Source organism: Pelobates fuscus, chromosome 1 (genome assembly GCF_036172605.1).
Source record: "Pelobates fuscus isolate aPelFus1 chromosome 1, aPelFus1.pri, whole genome shotgun sequence".
NCBI lineage: Eukaryota > Metazoa > Chordata > Amphibia > Anura > Pelobatidae > Pelobates > Pelobates fuscus.
The window spans coordinates 105,184,918-105,205,876 of NC_086317.1; the positions used below are offsets into that span (position 1 = coordinate 105,184,918).

General features: G+C 40.7%; 1 protein-coding gene across 2 annotated transcripts in view; it reads left to right on the forward strand.

The window, feature by feature from the left end:
- The first annotated feature begins 803 nt into the window (after positions 1 to 803).
- Positions 804 to 20,959, forward strand: part of CCDC80 (coiled-coil domain containing 80) — a 119,183-nt gene continuing 99,027 nt past the window's right edge. The window contains exons 1-4 of one of the 2 annotated variants that reach the window (XM_063450147.1): positions 804 to 821; positions 7,053 to 7,190; positions 13,360 to 15,248; positions 19,224 to 19,380. In XM_063450147.1, the coding sequence (XP_063306217.1) occupies positions 13,371 to 15,248; positions 19,224 to 19,380 (2,035 nt within the window). In that variant the 5' untranslated portion in view covers positions 804 to 821; positions 7,053 to 7,190; positions 13,360 to 13,370. Of the gene's footprint in view, positions 822 to 6,822; positions 7,191 to 13,359; positions 15,249 to 19,223; positions 19,381 to 20,959 lie in introns of those variants that run through there. The other variant, XM_063450146.1, reaches the window with a different exon arrangement.

The following is a 20,959-nucleotide window of genomic DNA, read 5'->3' on the forward strand; positions in this document are numbered from 1 at the left end:
GTCCCTGTGATCCCGCGGTTTCCACTTCAGCGTCGCCGCCATCTTGTGGGCCTGCGGGTCCGGCGTGTGGGGCCGAGAAGTATTCTGCTACGGAGGCTCCTGATTCTTGGTCCTTCTTCGGCTGTTTTTTGGCCGGCCTCTTCTCCATCCTGATGAGTTTGTTTTGGTATTTTTGTTGGTTTAGCACGCTTGTATGAGCTTTCTAGTGGTGTGGTCGGAGCGGAGCTCTAGGCCAACACGTCCAGCTCGCTCCGTGTCCAGGCCACGCCCCCTACCTTATTTGCTTTTATTTGTTTGTTTTTAACATTATAGTACTTTTTTATAGGACCTTCTTCTGCTGCTGCTAGATCTTTGGGCTGCATCCTTGGTGAGGATAATACCACCTAAGCGTATTGGATTGAGCAAACCGTACTTTGCTTTTTATCATGTGAGTAGGTTTTTTATCTTTTTATTGTGTTTTTCACTCCATATTTACGGTGTACACTATTGTGATTTTATTTGTTCTTTTACACATATATATCTACAGTGAAATATTGACTATACCTATATCCTTGAGTGGGGATCATACCACTTCATATTCTAATTTGGAGCCATATCCACAGCTCCATTACATGTGAGTGCACACTTCATATTCATACCTACCCCTGCTCCATAGCCCAAATATACTACACTATATTATGGGTTTTTTAAATTTAAAATTTTTATGAGGATACCTTCTACAACCACGAATATATGAAGAATCAGCACTGCACTTTATCCTTAGGCGGGGATCATTCCGCCCAGGCGCAAAAGTTGGAGCTGTATTGAAGCTCCAAAAAAGTGTGAGTGCACATTTTTCTCATATTTATATTTATTATATTTTTACATACTACATTACCAGTTCCATCTGTTTGTTTTTTTCTTGTCATTATATAATCCCATATAAAGAATTTAGGTGCTGCACCTACCTCCTGTTTTATCCAGTTATTAAACACATGGCTAACTAATTTTACTACAAATCACTTATAGGATAAGTGCCAGCATTACCATATTGGCTGTTAAAAATCTGATATTTATATAGTTATTTATTCATTGTTTACATGTGGTTGGGTTTGGGCAACATATTTTTGTGTTGCTACGGAGGGAGAATCAACCAAACTCATCAACTAAGATAAAACTGAAAGAGCATAACCTATTTAATTAAAATTCCAATTATTTATATACAGTAGTGCCAACATTTTCCGCAGCGCTGTACAATAGGTAATCAAGACAAACATTTAATTCTATTGACATACGGGAACAGTAGATAGAGAGGGCCGTGCCCTAATGAGCCTGAGATTTGTTTAGTGAAATATTTCACAGACCTCATTATAGTAATATTGAAATGTGACAGCTGGTGTTACATCTGTACTGGCACCTCCTCTCCATTCGCAGATGTGGTACCCGAAGATCCAAAGAACCCTTATCACCACTGAATTCATAATGTGGACCCTTAAGCCCTCCTAAATCCCTGAATTTCTATCCTATTGTCCTTTTCAGGACATCCTTCCATTGTTCTATTCATCCTTTATATTATCATTGTTGTTTGAGAACCCTTGTGACCCCATAGCCTCTTTTTTTCTCCCTTAGCAACTCTAGCTTCTGTCGTTTTGGTGTACACATCTGCTTAGCTAATGATCCCTTCAGTCAATTTACAGGATTATTAACTAAAGTGAAAACTCAAAGTTAATTGAAGTCCGAAGAAGTGGAACTAGAAGAATAGCTGACTATGACAGCAGCCCTCCTGGGCCGCCAGGAGAAATGTCATCTAACCTGGACACCTTGGATTCTGTACATCGCGGCAGGAGGCTCAGCCCCATGATAAACTATACTCAGATCAGGTTGAAGACCTCCCCCCCCCTTGCTCCCGACCCTTTACATGCCTTTTACATACTAGACTATACCCCCCCCTTCTACACCCCCAACCCCCCCCCCCATCATCCCCCTGACCACATCCTGACTGGACCGCCCCTCACCGTGTACTAGACTAAGACACTCAACCCGAGAGTACATGTATGCAAAGTGATAGGTAAACACAGGATGCCCCAAAAGCCTGAAAAATACATGACCCAATGGCAAAAATAACCGCATGATAGGCCACACCACCTCAAGCACCAGGATCAGCCCAACAACACACAGGCCACACTCCTACCCTGCACACATACATAAGGGACATTTTGAACACCCAAGCCCTGCCAAACGCAGAAAGGGACTCACTTTACAAAGTACACACACCTGAGCACGGGTGAGGTGGGTTTGGCTGCTCCATCTATGGCATCGACAAACCCAAAACGGAGCTATGGAGGGAGGTGCCGCTACCGACGGACCCACACACATACATGGCCGTTGATAACCCGGCTAAGGTACGGTCCCACATCCGCCCTACCTACACCACGCCCTGGGGCTTCATGAAGGCCCAAATAGGTAGGGGTTCGATACTGTGAGAGCCATAAGACGCACACCAATACGGTCTGGTGTAAATAACAACCAACACTATACATACCCTACAGTCGTCAACTAACTCGGGATATGTAAACATGAAAATATGCAATGCTATGTAATTGTAAAGTTTACTGCTGCTTCTGTACACCCTAAACGACTGTTTGACTTCCCTCCCTCTATTCCCTTCTGTAAACCCTTCTCTTACTTGACAAATTGGATAAAAATGGAAAAAAATTATAAATAAAGATTGTCAAAAAAAAAAAAAAGAAGAATAGCTGACTTAAAAAAAATCAATTTCAGCTACTTTTACCTTACATTTGAAATTCATTTTAAAATCTCACTTTAGTAAATAAACCTGTTAATGTATTTCACTATGTATCTTTGTCAACTTGCTGATTTGTGTCCAGTTGCTCAGTATTCAATTTTTATTCTGAATAGGATCTTTTTACTCAGCAGTATAGATGCTCAATAGAGATGTTTGTTATAGGACTGAGCTGTTTGTTAGGAAAATCATTGGAGTAGGTTGTCATTTTCAAAAAACAAAGTCAAGTCTTGTGGCATATTGTTGAAAACGTCTAATAGCAGATGGAAACACAGCTGCCATTAAAAAGTACTGCACTTGATTCCAAGTATGTTCAGGTGTCCTGCAGCCTCTTATTGCTGTTTGCTTGACCGGTGTATAGTCGCCATATGGGCAGTCGGATTCCAGGACAACCCCCCCACATACCTAACCCTGACACGCAGGTATATGGAAAATTTTGTCCACAGCTTTTTTTAAACAATCCTGAATAATAACAATTTATTAATTACAATATCACTAACCATAATAATAATTTAACAAATAAACATGGGTCATTGCCCCCCATACTCCGTCCTCGCATCCGAATCCTTCTGTTGATATAAAAGGCAATGACCCCCATATAAATAACACACACATATATATATATATATAACATATATACCAACATATTCCAACATACCAACTTAAAGTGCCAAACATAAATTGACCATGGCAGGGGTATACCCGGATACCCCTGCCCCACCAGGTTCTGAGCAACCGACAGGACTCGGAACCTACCAACCACCAATGACCACAGCTTTTCGTCTCCATGACGTTCATCCTAGGGAGCCTATTTCTTCTCCTTCAGCACCCTATCCTGCTGCTGTGAAAAAACGGGATAACCCTAATAAGCAACCAAAAAACTCAGGGGGGGGTGGGAGGGACAAACTCCGCCAGGTAGGAAATTAAAAGTGAATCATTTAAAATGGATGCCTATTTAAATAGCCAAGCCTACTTACCCATAACTCCATTCCTTCCTTGCTTCCTCCTATGCCCGCCTCCTAACCCCGGTCAAGGCCTTTTTTCGCTTAGCTGCGCTTTGGCTACATGGGGCTACAAAAGGTACTCGATGTTTCCAATAAAAAATAAACCACCACCAGTATAGCTGCTATGTCAACATATGGTATATTAGATAGCTGTAATTGGGAATTTTCATTTACATAACAATTTTTTTATCAGGCCTAGAAATGATTCTCCAGTTTTTCTGTACCCAGTATTTTTCTTACTTGGATACCGATAACAGCAGTTTCTTGTGTGATACTCTAATATTGGCTGCAACACCACATGTTAATGAATGACACATTGTACATTATTTCATTGGTCTTATTGCTCTAGTGTTGTTATTCACTATTAGATGACTAACTGTTACCTCAGTTTCCTTTTCAGAAACAATATTTCTTCTAGTATCATTTTAGTTGGGGTCCATTTTAGCAAATAAGAGATTCTGTTATTATTATTACTATTAGTATTATTATTGTTTATAAAGCACCAACAGATTCCACAGTGAGGTACTATCAGACACATAGCTGGAACCAGACAAGATGGACGCAGAGGAACAGTGGGGTGGAGGGCCCTGCTCATTGAGGGAGTGGGTTATAGTGACACAAAAGGTTAGGGTATGGTAGAAAAGCTAGGTTGCTATATTAGTATTCACTGAGGGATTGAGTATTTTTTTGTTTGTTTTTCATGATCAGAGTTGTAGGCAAAGAATCAGGGTGCGGGGAACATGGGCGTCCACGGGGGGGGGGGGGCAAGGGTGGGCACTTGCCCCCCCCCCCTTGCATTTTTCAGCTTGTTCTGCTGATTTTCGTGTGAAATTGAAAATACAGTGCCGGCCAGTAGGTGGCACTGTGTATGGAGAGAGACAGGGACCGGAAGCTTCATCTTATCCCTGCTTCTCTCTGACTGAATCCGCAGGGGAGCAACACATGCAGCCAGAGACAGCCTACAGATTAGGTAAATGAGGGATGGGGGAGATAGCCTATAGATTAGGGGAGTGAAGCATATGGGGGGGGGGCAGAGATAGCCTATAGATTAGGGGAGTGAAGCATATGGGGGGGGGGCAGAGATAGCCTAGAGATCAGTGAAGTTAGGCATATGGGGGGGGGAGGGCGGCAGAGATAGCCTAGAGATCAGTGAAGTGAGGCATATGGGGGGGGGGGCAGAGATAGCCTAGAGATCAGTGAAGTGAGGCATATGGGGGGGGGGGGCAGAGATAGCCTAGAGATCAGTGAAGTGAGGCATATGGGGGGGGGGCAGAGATAGCCTAGAGATCAGTGAAGTGAGGCATATGGGGGGGGGGGGGCAGAGATAGCCTAGAGATCAGTGAAGTGAGGCAAACGGGGGGGGGGCAGAGATAGCCTAGAGATCAGTGAAGTGAGGCAAATGGGGGGGGGGGGGCAGAGATAGCCTAGAGATCAGTGAAGTGAGGCAAATGGGGGGGGGGCAGAGATAGCCTAGAGATCAGTGAAGTGAGGCATATGGGGGGGGGGGGCAGAGATAGCCTAGAGATCAGTGAAGTGAGGCATATGGGGGGGGGGGGCAGAGATAGCCTAGAGATCAGTGAAGTGAGGCATATGGGGGGGGGGCAGAGATAGCCTAGAGATCAGTGAAGTGAGGCATATGGGGGGGGGGCAGAGATAGCCTAGAGATCAGTGAAGTGAGGCATATGGGGGGGGGGCAGAGATAGCCTAGAGATCAGTGAAGTGAGGCATATGGGGGGGGCAGAGATAGCCTAGAGATCAGTGGAGTGAGGCATATGGTGGGGGGAGCAGAGATAGGGGTTAAACCACTTGAGAGCGGGGCTTCAGGGGCTTCCTGGCATCATAGCATTTTCATTTACATGAAGCTGTTATGGTGACCAGAATGTTTCTTTAATTTGCTTAAAGGAACAGTATAGTGTCAGGAATACAAACATGTATTCCGGACACCATAGTTGTGAAAATGCTATTCACCCTGGCTTTATGGGATAATGACTATGCTCCTCCCCTTCATGACACTGTCAAAAAGGGACCAAGCGTGGATGTCATTACAATTATGCCCCCTCCTGGAAAAATTCCTGCGGACGCCCATGGCGGGGAGGAAAAGCTGTTAACAGTTTAATTGATATGTTTTCCTGAAGAAGTGAGTTTTTAATGATTTCTCTAAGGAATGGAGACTGAGTGAGCATTTAACAGAGAAGGGCAGAGAGTTCCACAGGAATGGTGCAGCGCTAGAAAAGTCTTGAAGGCGAGCATCAGAGGTGGAAGTACAAGCAGAGGATAGACGTCGGTCTTCGGCGCAAGGGCAGGAACATCTGGGCAACATTGCAATTTTTCACTCATCCAAACCGGAACAGTTTGCACTATCTATTATACCCTGTCTGAAGTATTTAATCCTATTGTCTTGGGTGAGGTGGGGATTCAGTCTGAGTGAGATACATATGTAATAAGTGGTAATGTTAAATGAAGAATATTTCATTGGTTACATCAACAAGGGATCACGGTTTACTCCTTATTACTCTATTTCAGGGTGCAAATTAGTGTTCCTTTAGATAGCCACAGTCATTTTAAATCATATGAAAACTGTTCCGAATCTATACACAAACTTTAACTTTTTCCCCCGCTCATTAAACATAAAGACTAATTACTAATGACGTCCTGTTTCATTATGGCAATCTGGTCCTTAGAGACTTTGCACTGTCACGGAATGTTCATCTACTAATTTAGCATTGGCTGGGCTACCAATGGTAAATACATAGAACATTCCTTACAGACAAGAACCAGATTGGGAGGAAGGCAAAGTCTACCATTTGTCCTTAAAGGGTTAAGCAGTAAATTGTCTTTGGTGTAAAGGAAATGGAATAGAATGCAACGGAATAAAAAATGTTCCGTAGATTTCATAATGCTTTCTTACAGTGCTTTCTGATGATGTGTAATGTTTCAGCCCCCTAATAGGTTTCAGCTCTTAGCCCTCCCTTATTTCTTAAATTGGGCAGGAGGCGGTGTCCTGCTGCTGATCAGTTAAATTCTTCCTAAAGTTTCTCTGTTACTTGCAGTGGCTACTGCTCTCGTGTGAATCTTTTTTTTTTTTTGGAGAAGAGTACACATTATCCATAAACCTTTCTTTTTTTTTTCATGCAGAGCAACTATAAAAAAAAAAAAAAAACAACAGGAAATCACAGGCAAAGCAGAAAATAAATGATTCTCTTCCTTTAAACTGTACGCATGTCACTTTCATTAGCTTGGATTTTACACTATATTCATCCATATAGGCATCCTTTCTACAAACAAAGGACCAAGGACCGAAAAATGACACTGGAGTCCAAGGACGTCTGAAACCAGATGCTTTAAAAGGACTTTACAAAAAAAAGGATAAAATGACGGTATAAGTGATAGCAAATAAAATCAAGGTAATGTTTTATTTTTATTTTTTCACAATGAAAAAAACTGTTTCTTCACTTCTCATAAATATCTTGTTAATTTTTTTCTATACTTTTTGGTTGTTATGCATTTTATGTTATTAAAAAAAATGGAAATGGAAATGTACAAGAGAGTATATAAAATCTATGAAACATATACAAGAGTACTATAGTTCCATTGTGTTGATATAAAGTACACATTATTTTAATTTCTGATAAAATTAAACTTTTGAAAACAATCTCAAAGTTTGCAGTTTAATATGGGAGTCTTGTGGAAATCGTACGTGTGTGTCAGACGTTATACACTATATTTAGAACTTTTGATTCCTCTTACGGTCGACAGATCGCTTTTAATAATTGGAATAAGGTTTGTTGTGTTCTTGTTTTGTTTTTCTTTTGCACGAGTGTTGAACTTAATCCTTACCGGACACGTGTTATGTCTAGGAAAATAAAGCATTTAACCCCTTCTATAACTTCAAAACACATAGGGAGTCTCTTTATTAAAATAGTGAATCGTGCCAAAAGTAAAAACAATATTTGTAAACTGAAAGCCAAACTAGCTGACTTGGAAAAACAATTCTACAATTCAGCTATATTCCTAACTTGCCTATTGTGGCCTAAATCCGCCTTCCACATCTTTTCACTTCTTTTATACTCTAAAACTATAGGTAAATACATGCTTTCTGATTCTGTTGATACAGCTGACAATAAACCTGAGGCTAACACCACTGTATTTGTTCCCACAGCCAAAACATAGGGACTACCAAGAGATTACAGGAAACCAAACCTACAGCTGGCGTGAGGAAGGAGAAAAAAATGTTGGGGGAGGGTTATGCCTAAAATGAGTCAGAAATCATTTTTATTTAGGTTGTAGATTTATAGGAAAGGTCACTATTTGACACAAAATAAAATAACTAAAGCAGGCCAATATTTTAAACAATAGCCGTGATATTGTTGTTTTTTTATTAGATAAGTAGCAGGACCCATACTTGAAAAAAAAAAAACTGTCACCTCAAAACTATTTTAAATAATTTTTTCATCATGAATTGAAAGGTGATAGATTTTTTAATTTTTTTTTTTAAATCAAGTATACCGACCGACTGTTAGTCTCTGATCTTTCCTGCTTCACTCCCTGCACAGAAGACTAACTGTTGGTTGGCAAACACTGTCTGACACAAGGTGCATGTATATGACATAAGGATCCTGTCATGTGCTTAAGGTCGGGATTACTTTCTCATTTTTACCTCATACTTAATTTAAAAATTTTTTTAAAAAATTTGATGAAAAGATTATTATGTAAAAAGGTTGTGTGGTGACACTTGTCCTTTAAGAGTTGATGTGTTATTTATTTTTAAGAAGTTGTTATTTAATTTAGTATGTATTTTACTGTACTAAGATGCCTATTTATTATGGAGCCGATTTAAAAATACACTCGTGCCATAATCCCTATAGAAACTTGTAGAGGTTATGGTGTAAGGAAACCACATCACATTGAAGTCTCTTTTTTCTGTCACTCATTTCTCAAATGGTTTCACAAAAAGTGGAGAAATCTCAAGCACGCTAAGCTCACCCCCTTTGTTAGGGATCAGAATTAGGAAGTTCACTTCCGCATAATCAGTACAAAGTATATGTATGATGTACACGCACACATTGTCACTGAAAACGCTGTGGAATTTTAGCACTGCCAAATCCACCTTTATAACTATGCTCACAACCTTATTGCATTGGCTGAGTACAAATACTTTGGATGTAAATTGTGAAAGTAAGCTTCCTCATTGTGACATCTTCAGGAGACAGGATAAGAATAGGGTGTTTTAAAATATTATAACAAAAAATGGAGGGCTTTTTACTATAACTTCTTAGAGTTATATCTACTAAAATAAACTGTATTGGTTATGAATAAAAAACAGAATTATGTAATATTTGGTAAATTATATTTTGCTAAAAGTTGATGATGTGGGAAATAGTGTTACAGACGGTGTCAGTTTGTCTGTAACTAGACTCTTACAAATCGTACATGAAGTCAGCACATGTTCCTTCTTTGTTTATTTTCCCATCTTTAATTTGCTTTCACAGCATGTTTTTTTAAGATTCGGAGACTCAGTTCAGTATGGAAAGTTGTGAGAAGCCAGGCCTGCTCATTTTTCTGTGATGTGCAGTTATGCTCATACAATGCTCCACTGAGTTTACTGTACCCACAGTAGGTTTTTTTTCCATTACCTTTTTTTACTCGCTGTAAATGACATGATGTATTTGTCATGTACCATTCCAGCCTTACATTAAAATCTGACAGAAATCACCACCATGCAGATGAGCTCCGTTGAGGATGAAACTATCTGTGCATGGGTGGGTTTCTTCATGGAACAATAACTTTTAACCTAGGTTTTGTATCAATAGCTCCTTTGAGCAGAGTTCTTATATTGAAACAGTCTACATGTTAAAGGATCACTATAGGGTCAGGAACACAAACATATATTCCTGACCCTATAGTGTTAAAACCACCATCTAGCCCCCCTGGGCCCCTCATGCCTCCCTAAATATAATAAAAATATTACTGTATTCAAGCTTGAAGCTGTAACTCGGCATGCTGTTAGACTCAGAAAAACAAGCAGTGTGCTGACATCATCAGAAGTGGTAGCCTGATCCAATCACAATGCCAGCAGAGCCAGCATGATTCAAACACAGCCCTGGCCAATCACTATCTCCTCATATAGATGAGGAGAGTTCAGTGTCTGCATGCAGAGGGAGGAGATACTGAATGTTTGGGTGCATTTTAGGCAGCCATGACTCAGGAAGGATCTCTAACAGCCATCTGAGGAGTGGCCAGTGGAGTTATCACTAGGCTGTAATGTAAACACTGCATTTTCTCTGAAAATACACTGTTTACAGCAAAAAGCCTGAAGGTAATGATTCTACTCACCAGAACAAATTCAATAAGCTGTAGTTGTTCTGGTGACTATAGTGTCTCTCTAAGTGAATACAGCCATCATAGGTGATAATTTGCATATTTCTACCCAGAACTCCCGGCTGTAGTATAAGCAATGTGTACTGGCGAAACCTGTTAAAAAGCAGACCTGTTGACTTGGCTAGCATTATTATTTTTGCTTAAACAATGGTCTTCTAACTTAAAGGGGCACTGCCACTTGACAATACCTGCCAATCTTCTCCACACCTTCTGGAAGTGGGCAGAGAAAAGAGCAGTTTGCATACAGCACGTTGTAAGTGGCAAGACCGTCCATCAAGGGGGCAAGTTAGCCCATCAAAGAGGCAGGTGCATCCATCAAAAGAGAATGACAGACGGCTAAAGAATGTGGCCATGCTGACTGACAGCTTGCCCCTTCAAGCAGACGGTACAAGAAGCCCTGCTGAAGTGCTCTGTGCATGGTCCTAATGACTAGTCCCCTCCTGCATTTTGAAAAGCCCGCTTGCAAGACATGTCCCTGTCACCAATTTTGCTTGAACTGTACCGCAAAATTAAGGACTATACCACTAAAGTTGAGTATGTTGGGACCTATGCTTCAGAGGTCTTTACATGTTTTGTAAAGATCCTCAACAGGCGACATATCCACATGCACACTGTTGCCTGTGGGGAAAGGAGAAGACCCTCAGAAGTAGCTTTATCTATGTGGGTTTTCTGTTATTTTGGGAAGCTGTGCACTGCTTTTTATAGCTGTCATAAATAGATATTGTATAACTGTAGTAAAGAGAACAAAGGGATTGCCAAAATAGTGGTACTGGTAATATTCTCAGAGGCTGTAGAAGAGGGGACAGGGGCTGGAGAAGGGGGTTCAGGGACTGTAGAAGGGGCAGGGACTGTGGTGGGGCACAGGGGCTGTAGAAATGTGGGCAAAAGCTACATAAGGGGAGATAGAGGCTGAGAGAGGGCACAGGGGCTATAGAGAGGCGGGATAGGGGCTGTGGTAAGGTACAGGGGCTGTATAGGGGGGGGGGGCAGGAGCTAAAGTGTGCCCCCCCTCCTTGAGGCTTATCTAGGGCCAGGAAGGGGAAACCTTATCCCTGGTGGTCAGGTGGGACAGGAACTGGGGCTCCAGCACACAGCAGCCAGCTGCTTCTGATGCTTCTGAATACACACAGACACAGACTGCTGAACACATAAACACAGTCTGCTGAATGCATACACTACTGAATACACATACAGACAGACTGCTGAATACACATACGGAGAGATTGCTGAGTACACAAACACGCAGACTGCTGAGTACACACACATGCAGACTGCTGAGTACACACACATGCAGACTGCTGAGTACACACACACGCAGACTGCTGAGTACACACACACGCAGACTGCTGAGTACATACACACACAGACTGCCGAATACATACACACAGTCTGCTGAATACATACACACACACACACACACACAGTCTGCTGAATACATACACACACACAGTCTGCTGAATACATACACACACAGTCTGCTGAATACACACACACACAGTCCACTGAATACACACACACATACTGCATTGAGGGGTGCAGTGTATGTGTTTTTGTGTAAGGTTGTGGAGTGCTGTGTGTGAGGGGTGCTGTGTGTGTGTGTGAGGGGTGCTGTGTGTGTGTGAGAAGTGCTGTGGGGGGGTGGGGGGGCTGTATGGGGGGGTAGAGGTGGTGTGTGTGGGGGGGTAGGGGTGCTGTGTGTGGGGGGTTAGGGGTGCTGTGTGTTTGGGGGGTACAGATACTGTGTGTTTTGGTGTTTAGGGGTGCTGTGTGTATGGGGGGTAGGGGTGCTGTGTGTATGGGTGGAAGGGGTGCTCTGGGGGGGATATGGGTGCTGTGTGTTTGGGGTGTAGGGGTGCTGTGTGTTAAGAGTAGGGGTGCAGTGTGTGGGGGTAGGGGTGCTGTGGGGGGTAAGGGTGCTGTGTGTTTGGGGTATGGGTGATGTGTGTTTGGGGGTAGGGATGATGTGTGTTTGGGGGTAGGGGTGCTGTGTGTGGAGGGTAGGGGTGCAGTTTGTGGAAGGAAGGGGTGCAGTGTGTGGGGGCATAGGGGTGCTGTGTTGGGGGGTAGGGGTGCTGTGTTGGAGGGGTAGGGGTGTGGTGTGTGGGGGGAAGGGATACTGTGTGTTTGGAGGGTAGGGGTGCTGTGTGGGGGGGGTAGGGGTGCAGTGTGTGGGGGGTAGGGGTGCTGTGTTGTGGGTTAGGGGTGCGGTGTGTGGGGGGTAGGGATACTGTGTGTTTGGAGGGTAGGGGTGCTGTGTGTGGAGGGTAGGGGTTCAGTGTGTGGGGGGGTAGGGGTTGTGTGTGTGGGGGGATATTAAATCTGTGTCCCCCCCTCCCTTCCTCTTACCTTTGGTGAAGAAGGGGGGGGGGGGAGACACAGCCAGCCCTGGTGGTCCGGTGGTGGTAAGTATGGCTCTGTGAAGCTGTCTCTCCTGTCCTTCCGTGCGATGCTGTGTGAAGCGTTGCCATGGTAACACGTGGCAACGCTCCACACAGATTGCTCGCGGGAGGACAGGAGAACTGCTTGCTCGATCCCTCCCCCTGTCCTCCCGACACAGAAGCAGAGTAGGCACCTGCCGTTTCGGGCAGGCAGGTGCCTACTCTGCATTACTGCAGAGAGCCAGCGGCCCCCACCCCCGGCGACCTATGGCTGCATGCCCACAGAGAGGACTCGGCGTGCCACCTGTGGCACGCGTGCCATAGGTTCGCCATCACTGTTCTAAGATTATCAGTCCAGAGAAAATGTGTTTGGTACTGCTGCTTTATATCTTCACAACTATTTATCACAGTTAAGAGAAGCAGTGTAATATTTAAACAAAATATATGGATTTGTTTCACTACTGAAGCCTACCACAGTAATTCTATCAGATTTCCACTTCAAGCCATTAATATCCTATGAAAAATAGTAAAATTCTGTGGAAAAATCGGAATGCACCTTGAGTACACACTGCATAAAACAAAACCCAAATAAATAGTTGAAAAGAAAGAAACTTAGCATAAGAAGCACAAAGACGAACATAGAAATCTGTAGCCGTTTGCAAGTTGTTGAAAGTTCACACACATATGAAAGAAAATGACATATTAAACTTGAGAAAAATCCCTTTCCCTTTCTTTGTTAAAAGTATGTTAAATTGTTTATTATATTAGTTGTAATTTTGTTTTCAATCCTCATCCAATATATGTCTTTGCCTTATAGCCGCCTTCGCAATGAACTGGATACAAATTTTGCGCCTAACAATTCTGTTGACTGTATGGTTAGTATGTGTTTCTGAAAGACCTCAGAGAACATCGTCAAACAATGGAGAAACACATAAAGCACAACTATCCAGAAACCTGGGCAGACCAGTATCTTCCAGCAGACGACATCCCCAGCTGGTCAGAAATCAAACTCATTCTGCTTCAGAAAGAACCAGTGAGCCAATTAGAAGAAACTCGCCACAAAGTATGTTAAGAGATGAAAGTCATACTGCAGGAAAAAACCCAACCATAAAACAAGGACTAAGACCTGTTGCTAGAAAACCCCCGGTTACAATGTTAAAGGACGATAGTACAACAGCTGCTCGGTCAAGGATGCTTCGTTTTTCTTCTAGTTCAAATTCTCCAAATATCCTTGCCAGCTTTGCTGGAAAAAACAGGGTTTGGATCATATCTGCACCACATGCTTCTGATGGTTATTACCGTCTAATGATGAGTCTACTCAAGAACGATGTGTACTGTGAACTTGCTGAAAGACATATTCAACAGATAGTTTTGTTTCATGAAGAAGGTGAAGAAGGTGGTAAAATTAGAAGAATTACAAATGAAGGGAAGATTGTTGAACAGTCACTTGATCCAGCAATTGTTCCAAAAATGATGACTTCCCTAAAGCTTGAAAAAGGAAAGTTCGGTATGGTTTTGCTGAAAAAGACCTTGCAAGTAGAGGAAAGATATCCTTACCCTGTGCGTCTAGAAGCCATGTATGAAGTAGTTGACCAAAGTCCAATAAGACGAATAGAGAAACTCAGGCAGAAAGGCTTTGTACAAAAATGTAAGGCAGCTGGAGTTGAAGGACAAGTAACTGAAGATGGTGAAAGCAGTAACAGTGAGAGTACAAGTAGTGTGAAACCTACACAAGCAAGTAACACAGTCCAGGTGTTAGCAAAAAAAGAGGAAACCAAGAAGACTGTTGTGGTACCCACTAGAATCTCAAGAGTAAAAACTACGAGAAGAACTATAACAATACCTCCAACTCCTTCTCCAACTTCTAAGGCACCAACAATTTTTCCATCTACCAAAGCAACTACTCGAATAGTAACATCTACAACAAGGCCACCTACTACAGTACCTACAACATTACTAACTACAACACCAAAACCATTGACAGCCAAACCTTACAGCACTACAGAAACTCACAGATACCAAGTTGAAGTAACAACAAGGGAAACCGAGAAACAAGACCACTACTTTACTGTGAGAACAGACAAACACAAAGACAGACAGCATGGAAAAAAAGGGAAACACTTTGCTACTACAAGCAGACCAAACAAAGCAACAATTATTGAGTCACAAACCGAAGCTCCTAGTATTTTACCTACAGAGAATTATGCAAAAGAAAATACAGAGCAGTTTGGAGATAACCGTACAGACAGAAAATCCCATAGTTCTCATGATATCATTCCAACCGCAAAGAAGCCTTCAAAAACGAAGCCACTGAAAAAGAAAGCAATAGAAAAAATATTAACCAATGAATACGAAGACAAATTTGACACTGGTAAACCTACTACGTCTAATGTTGAAGAGGTAATCGAAGAGATAAATATTCCTCCTAAAAAAGGAAGAAAGGAGGAGAAACTAGACAAAGCTGACAAGAAAAAGAATAAAAAAGAAAAAGTCAAAGATAAACCTCCCAAGAAAGAAAAACAAGCAAAAAAAGACAAGACAGAGAAAAAAGTTAAACCAGAAAAGGACCGTAGCAAAAAAAACAAGAAAAATGGCAAAAGTGAGAATGATGGATTTATTAAACCGGCAAAGATACCATATGTTGAAACTCATAAAAGGTCACTGCCAGCTTTTCTGGAAAATTTTGAAGGCAAACGACGATTATTGGTAAGTGTATATGTTTGGTATATTTGCTTTTTCAAGATCATACTTATAATATATTTCATGGGTAGTGAACAATTTGCTCTCCGGCTATTTTTTACATTCTTACTTTTGGCCCCAGAGCCTAGATTTGAGGTACTCCCAAGACCTGATGTTGCAAATATTCATGGAAAATGTAATGTTTTGGTTTATGCTAGTCTGCAATATCTCATATGATCTATTGAAAATCTACAGGAAGGCCATAGGATAGCAAAATAATTTATATTCGATAAACACAGTGTCTGTTTTAATTAAGGACACATCAAATATATAGCCACTAACATTAAAATATGGAATCCATTTTATACGGATGCAGTTTCTTTATATTCACACATTAGACTCTGTGCATAAACAGAATGTTTTAAAATGCATTCCTACATGGCCAGTCTCATGCACACACAAACCTGGTTTCAGTTTTCAGATTCAACGTGTGTTTATTGGTTTTATAGCATTCTGGTAGAATGACCCAAGATGGTGCAAAATCAGGACGGCCCCACCAGGCCTAGAACATAGGTGATATATGAAAACCATTCTGGAAAAAGATGATTGATGGTTAGGGAACAGCCTCTAAATGTTGATTTTATTCATAGATCAAGTGAGAAGTAACACACAGAGGGGAAAAAGGATGAACAGAAAAAAAGAAAAAAAAAAAACACCTATATTTATTTAGATTTTATCTAGATTTTTTTATGGCTATTCCTCTTTTTTGTCTGTTGGTTACTAAATTGTTCAATATGTGCCTATCAGTGTACTGCAAATTATATCCATAAAGTGTATAATTTGCACTACACTGATTGGCCCATTTTCATCTCCTCTTTGGTCCTTTGGAATCTTTTCCTAAAAAATTTGTATGAAAGAATATTGGAGTACTGAACAATTTTAGTTTTTTTACGAATTGTTTTATATTCCACCATGAACAAGTCTAGAAATCAATGTAAATAATATTGCTTTAAGTTGTATTTTAGTTGCACGAATTGTTGAAACAGGTTGAAACAGTATCCATTATTCATAAACCATGTGTTTTTTTTATGTGTTTTGACCCACAACTAAGGGGCTTATTCACTAACAACCAATTTGCAGTGGATTCAAATTGCAACGTTTAGGCTACAACAGCCAAGGTGCGACATAAGTTGGATAATTTTCCCAAATCAATTATTTTTGTCTAGATTTTTCAATGCAGTAAGTTCTTCCGGGAGTGTGCTTGTTGAGAGAGGCCTTGTTACTAATCTAGTATGCAAGAAGACTTTTTTACTTTGAATGAGTAGAATATTTTCCCAAAAGTACCTCCTGCTGTTTGAAAATACTAGGTCCGGGGCACATTAACTACAAGTAACACATTTACATACGAAGATTAAGTTTAACAGCATGCAATCATCTTTATCTGCTACAGTGTGTACGCCTCTGCCCCTCTAAGAGTTAACACTAACGTGTATCTACCATTTTCTAAACAAGACAACCTTTGTCTAATGCTAATGATTTAACAGAGTTTAATCTAGAAACAGCAACACATTTTGAATGATGTAAGATCACAGAAGTAGTAAATATCCAACTGCCAAGTGACCTGGATTTCCAGGGTAAATCACAACATTTGATTTCCTTTCCCAGTATCCTGCTTTGTTGGAGTCTGTCCCATATTTAAAGGAAATCTGTCATGTAGCTGTGTCTAACAAAATTTAGGACATATATAGAGAGAGCGTAAAATCTATACACAGATTTAAAATATATGTTGATTGTGTGTTTTTCATGACATGTATGAGTCTATATGCTGATGAATTCAACTCCATTGAAGAGTCATACGCATGTGGAGTTGCACAATGATGTCATAAGGCAGAGAAAACACACTGACGTTTTTTACCAGATATTTAAAAGATAGGTTCCCTGTAAGATTAAGATTTTCAAATTCACAGTCTGAACTGTTGTACTGTGTGTTTTCTCCTTAAGGTAAAAAGACTATGATAGTTTCAATATAAATCTTAAACTGTGTGTTTATTGCATTTCAATATGATTTATGTTCAGGGCCGGTGCAAGGATTTTTGGCTACACAGGTGCACACAAAGATGCATTTTGCCACCCCATTCCCCTCTCCCCCAAAAATGCATCTTCACTGGTGTCTTTTAAACCCCATTTTGAATTTCCCCTTTAGTGTATTGTTTCCCCCATTATGTTGTCTTACACTCCATTCAGTTTTTCCATTCGGCAAGCTATGGGTGAAAAAAGTTTTAGGAGGGTCAGGGTCAGATCTGCGTCAAAGAGGGTTATTCACAAAACTGAGAATTGTTCGGAACACAAAGTTGATTCAGAGTGAATTTCAAATCTAAGGCCAAAATAGCCAAATTGGAAAAAATGATCAGTCAGTAATGCTTGTTTTGCCTATTTTGACATTAAATTTTAAATTCACTTTGAATTCCTGGCAATTCTTACTTTAGTTAATAACCCTGAAAATGATCTTGGAAACACGCCATTTGCAGTCTAAATCAGGAGATCAACAACTCTTGTCCTTCAGTAGAATTAAGTTGTGCCCTTGATACCAGGCAACTGGCAGTCAGATTTATGGATGGGATGCAAGTCAGGAGACCTCCATAGTATGATAAGTAGATATCACGTTCAGAGAGAATACATCAGTTACGTTTGGCTGATAATGATAATTTTATATGAAAACCAGAAATGGACTTGTAGTCAGACGAAAGACTACATGAAACCCTGAGTGCCCCTGGAAGCACCTCTAGTAGCCATCTGAGGAGTAGCCAGTGGAGTTATCACTAGGCTGTAATGTAAACACTGCTTTTTCTCTGAAAAGACAGTGTTTACTGCAAAAAGCCTGCAGGGAATTATTCTACTCACCAGAACAAATACAATAAACTGTAGTTATTCTGGAGACTATAGTGTCCCTTTAATATAGCTCAAATTACAATAGTTACATTGTTACAGTCAAGTAGTGGCGAGGTAGATACATTATAAGGCCAATGTTAGCCTACTATTTATCAGTTTTATCACCACATACAGAGTTATTATAACATCTTGATGGCATTTGTGGCAAACTGCATTCTGAAAAAATGTGTTCTGGGATATATGTATATCTAAAAGCAGAAGGATAAAATTATATTTCCATTTTTATGTCAATATCTCAACTCCAGTCTCGGATAACATATAATCTCCAAAACAGATGTCTGTACATACAAATACTTTTATTTTATTTTATAGTATTTATTGAGTAATTTTTATTAATTGCTGCTGCATTTCTGTTCAGAGGTTAAAGGAGCACTATAGTGCCCGGAAAACAAACTCGTTTTCCTGGCACTATAGGGTCGTTAGGTTCCCCCCTCAGCCACTTACCTTTTTCCAGCGCCGGGCTCCCTCTGTGCTGGGGAACTCTCCACCCCCTGTCGACATCGGATCCGAATGCGCATGCGCAGCAAGAGCCGCGTGCGCAGTCAAATAGCCCATATGAAAGCATTACTCAATGCTTTCCTATGGACGTCCAGCGTCTTCTTACTGTGATTTTCACAATGAGAATCGTGGAAGCGCCTCTAGCGACTGTCAGTGAGACAGCCACTAGAGGCTGGATTAACCCTCGGTGAAACATAGCAGTTTCTCTAAAACTGCTATGTTTTCAGCTGCAGGGTTAAAACTAGAGAGGCCTGGCACCCAGACCACTTCATTGAGCAGAAATGATCTGAGTGCCTATAGTGGTCCTTTAACTGTGTTTCAATGTCGTTGTATGCATATTGTACAGTGATAATAAAGTCTGGATCTGAATGTCTGTACATACAAATATATATTTATTTATTTATTTCTTGATTGGTAAAATGCCAGCTAGTCATCCTGTTTGTCAAATAAATGGTTATTGGATTAATTCCTCATTCTATTTTTTTTATTTTGAACTGATTTGATTGAATTTTCATTTTTGCTTTTCCTTGTCAACAATTTCTTTTACACATGCAGCTAATTACAGCTCCAAAAGAAGAGAACAACATGTATTCTCAGCAGAGGGATGAATACCTGGAGACCGTTTGTGAAATGGCTGTAAGAAAAATTTCAATTATTACTATTATTGGAACTCTGGCAAACAGCACTATGAAGATCGATCATTTTCAGTTAGGTAAGTTTTACGTGAACACATTTTCACATTAGACCTGATTTGTTTATGTAGAACGGTGCTTAAAGGAAAACTCCAACATAAATACATTTATTCATAATGCTGGAGCGTTGTCGTATCTGCTAGGTCCACTTTGCATTCCCTTTCACCTCTGTTCCTCTTATATAAAGCATTAATTTATGTTAAATGCCTCACCGTTGCTCTGCTCTGCTTGCTGGGAGATTATCAATACTGACAATCAGCATCTGTTTTTGGATGGAGTGGAAAATTTTACATTACCTGTGTTCTTTAAGGAAACTGTCAAATCATCTCGTTTTCATCTTGCGAGAGTTTGCGGTACAAGGTCCAAGTCTCACTGAGTTGGACTTAAGTAAACCCAAGTTTCTTGTAGACATGTACATAGCGGAAAAATTTGGTTCAGCCAAACAATTTTTTCTGAAAATGATAGTTCGGACCTCCTGTAAATTTGTACATTTTGTAAACTTTTTAAAGTCTGTAAATTTTGACAATAATCCTGATAATAATCTTGATAACAACTTTAGATGGCAACTAATAGGTCTTCTTCCAACAAAAGTAGTAGATAATATATCCTTTTAAAGTTAAGTAAATAAGTGCATTTAATTGTAGATTTTGACATGACTGAACTGGACTGAATGTCATTATAGCTCCATAATAGTCACTGTGATGTCCCTTACTGTGATTGGTCATAGTAAGTGGAGGAGGAGAAACAAATATTTTTTTGTTTTTCCCTCTTCCAATGAAATTTATACCCTGGCTGTCTCAAAACGGAACTTAATCGTGGCATCGATCACTAAATAGTTAAAATGCTTTTTAATGGAAACAGAGAATTTTCATGAAAAACAGATTAACACAAATTATAGCTGATTTTCAATATTTTATGCAATGTTGTAACTCACAGACAAGTGAGAGTTCTCCTTTAAGTCTGATTACAGGCAACAAAACAGAAATGTATTGCTAATGGAGTATGGTAACTGTTTTCTGCTTTATATATATAAATCAGAAAGCAGTTACCATACACCATTAGCAATCAGATTTAAATGGGTACTGTCATGGCCGCATCCATTTTTTATTTATTCCCCCTCCCCTCCAGATTCCACTACTTTTAAATGTCCCACTAATCACCCCCCAAACATGTCCTACACCCCCATTTCACCCTTTTTTACCTGATGATGCCTTGCCAGACCTAGGTCCTGGATGCTGCCATCCAAGTGTGGGCAGATGAAGGCCCGGTGGGACACATCATCTGCCCACACTAGATAGCACAGTGAAAATCCTGTGCACGCCCAGTTTAACTTGGGCATTCGCTATTATCCGAAATTCGGACGGGAATTTCTGCTATTCGTTGATTCATCAGAAATAAAGATCTTTGAACCCATTACTTGGTTCAGTAGTGTACCCAGTGCTGTAATCAAGCCAGCCATTATTAATTGTGTTATTAGTTAGTACATTCCTTTTAAAGGAAGAATCCAAGCACAATAACCTCTACAGTCTGTTATAGTAATTATGGTGCCAGGAGTGCCCTAGCATCCTACCAGGGTAAGTAGTCAAACCCTTTAGTGTC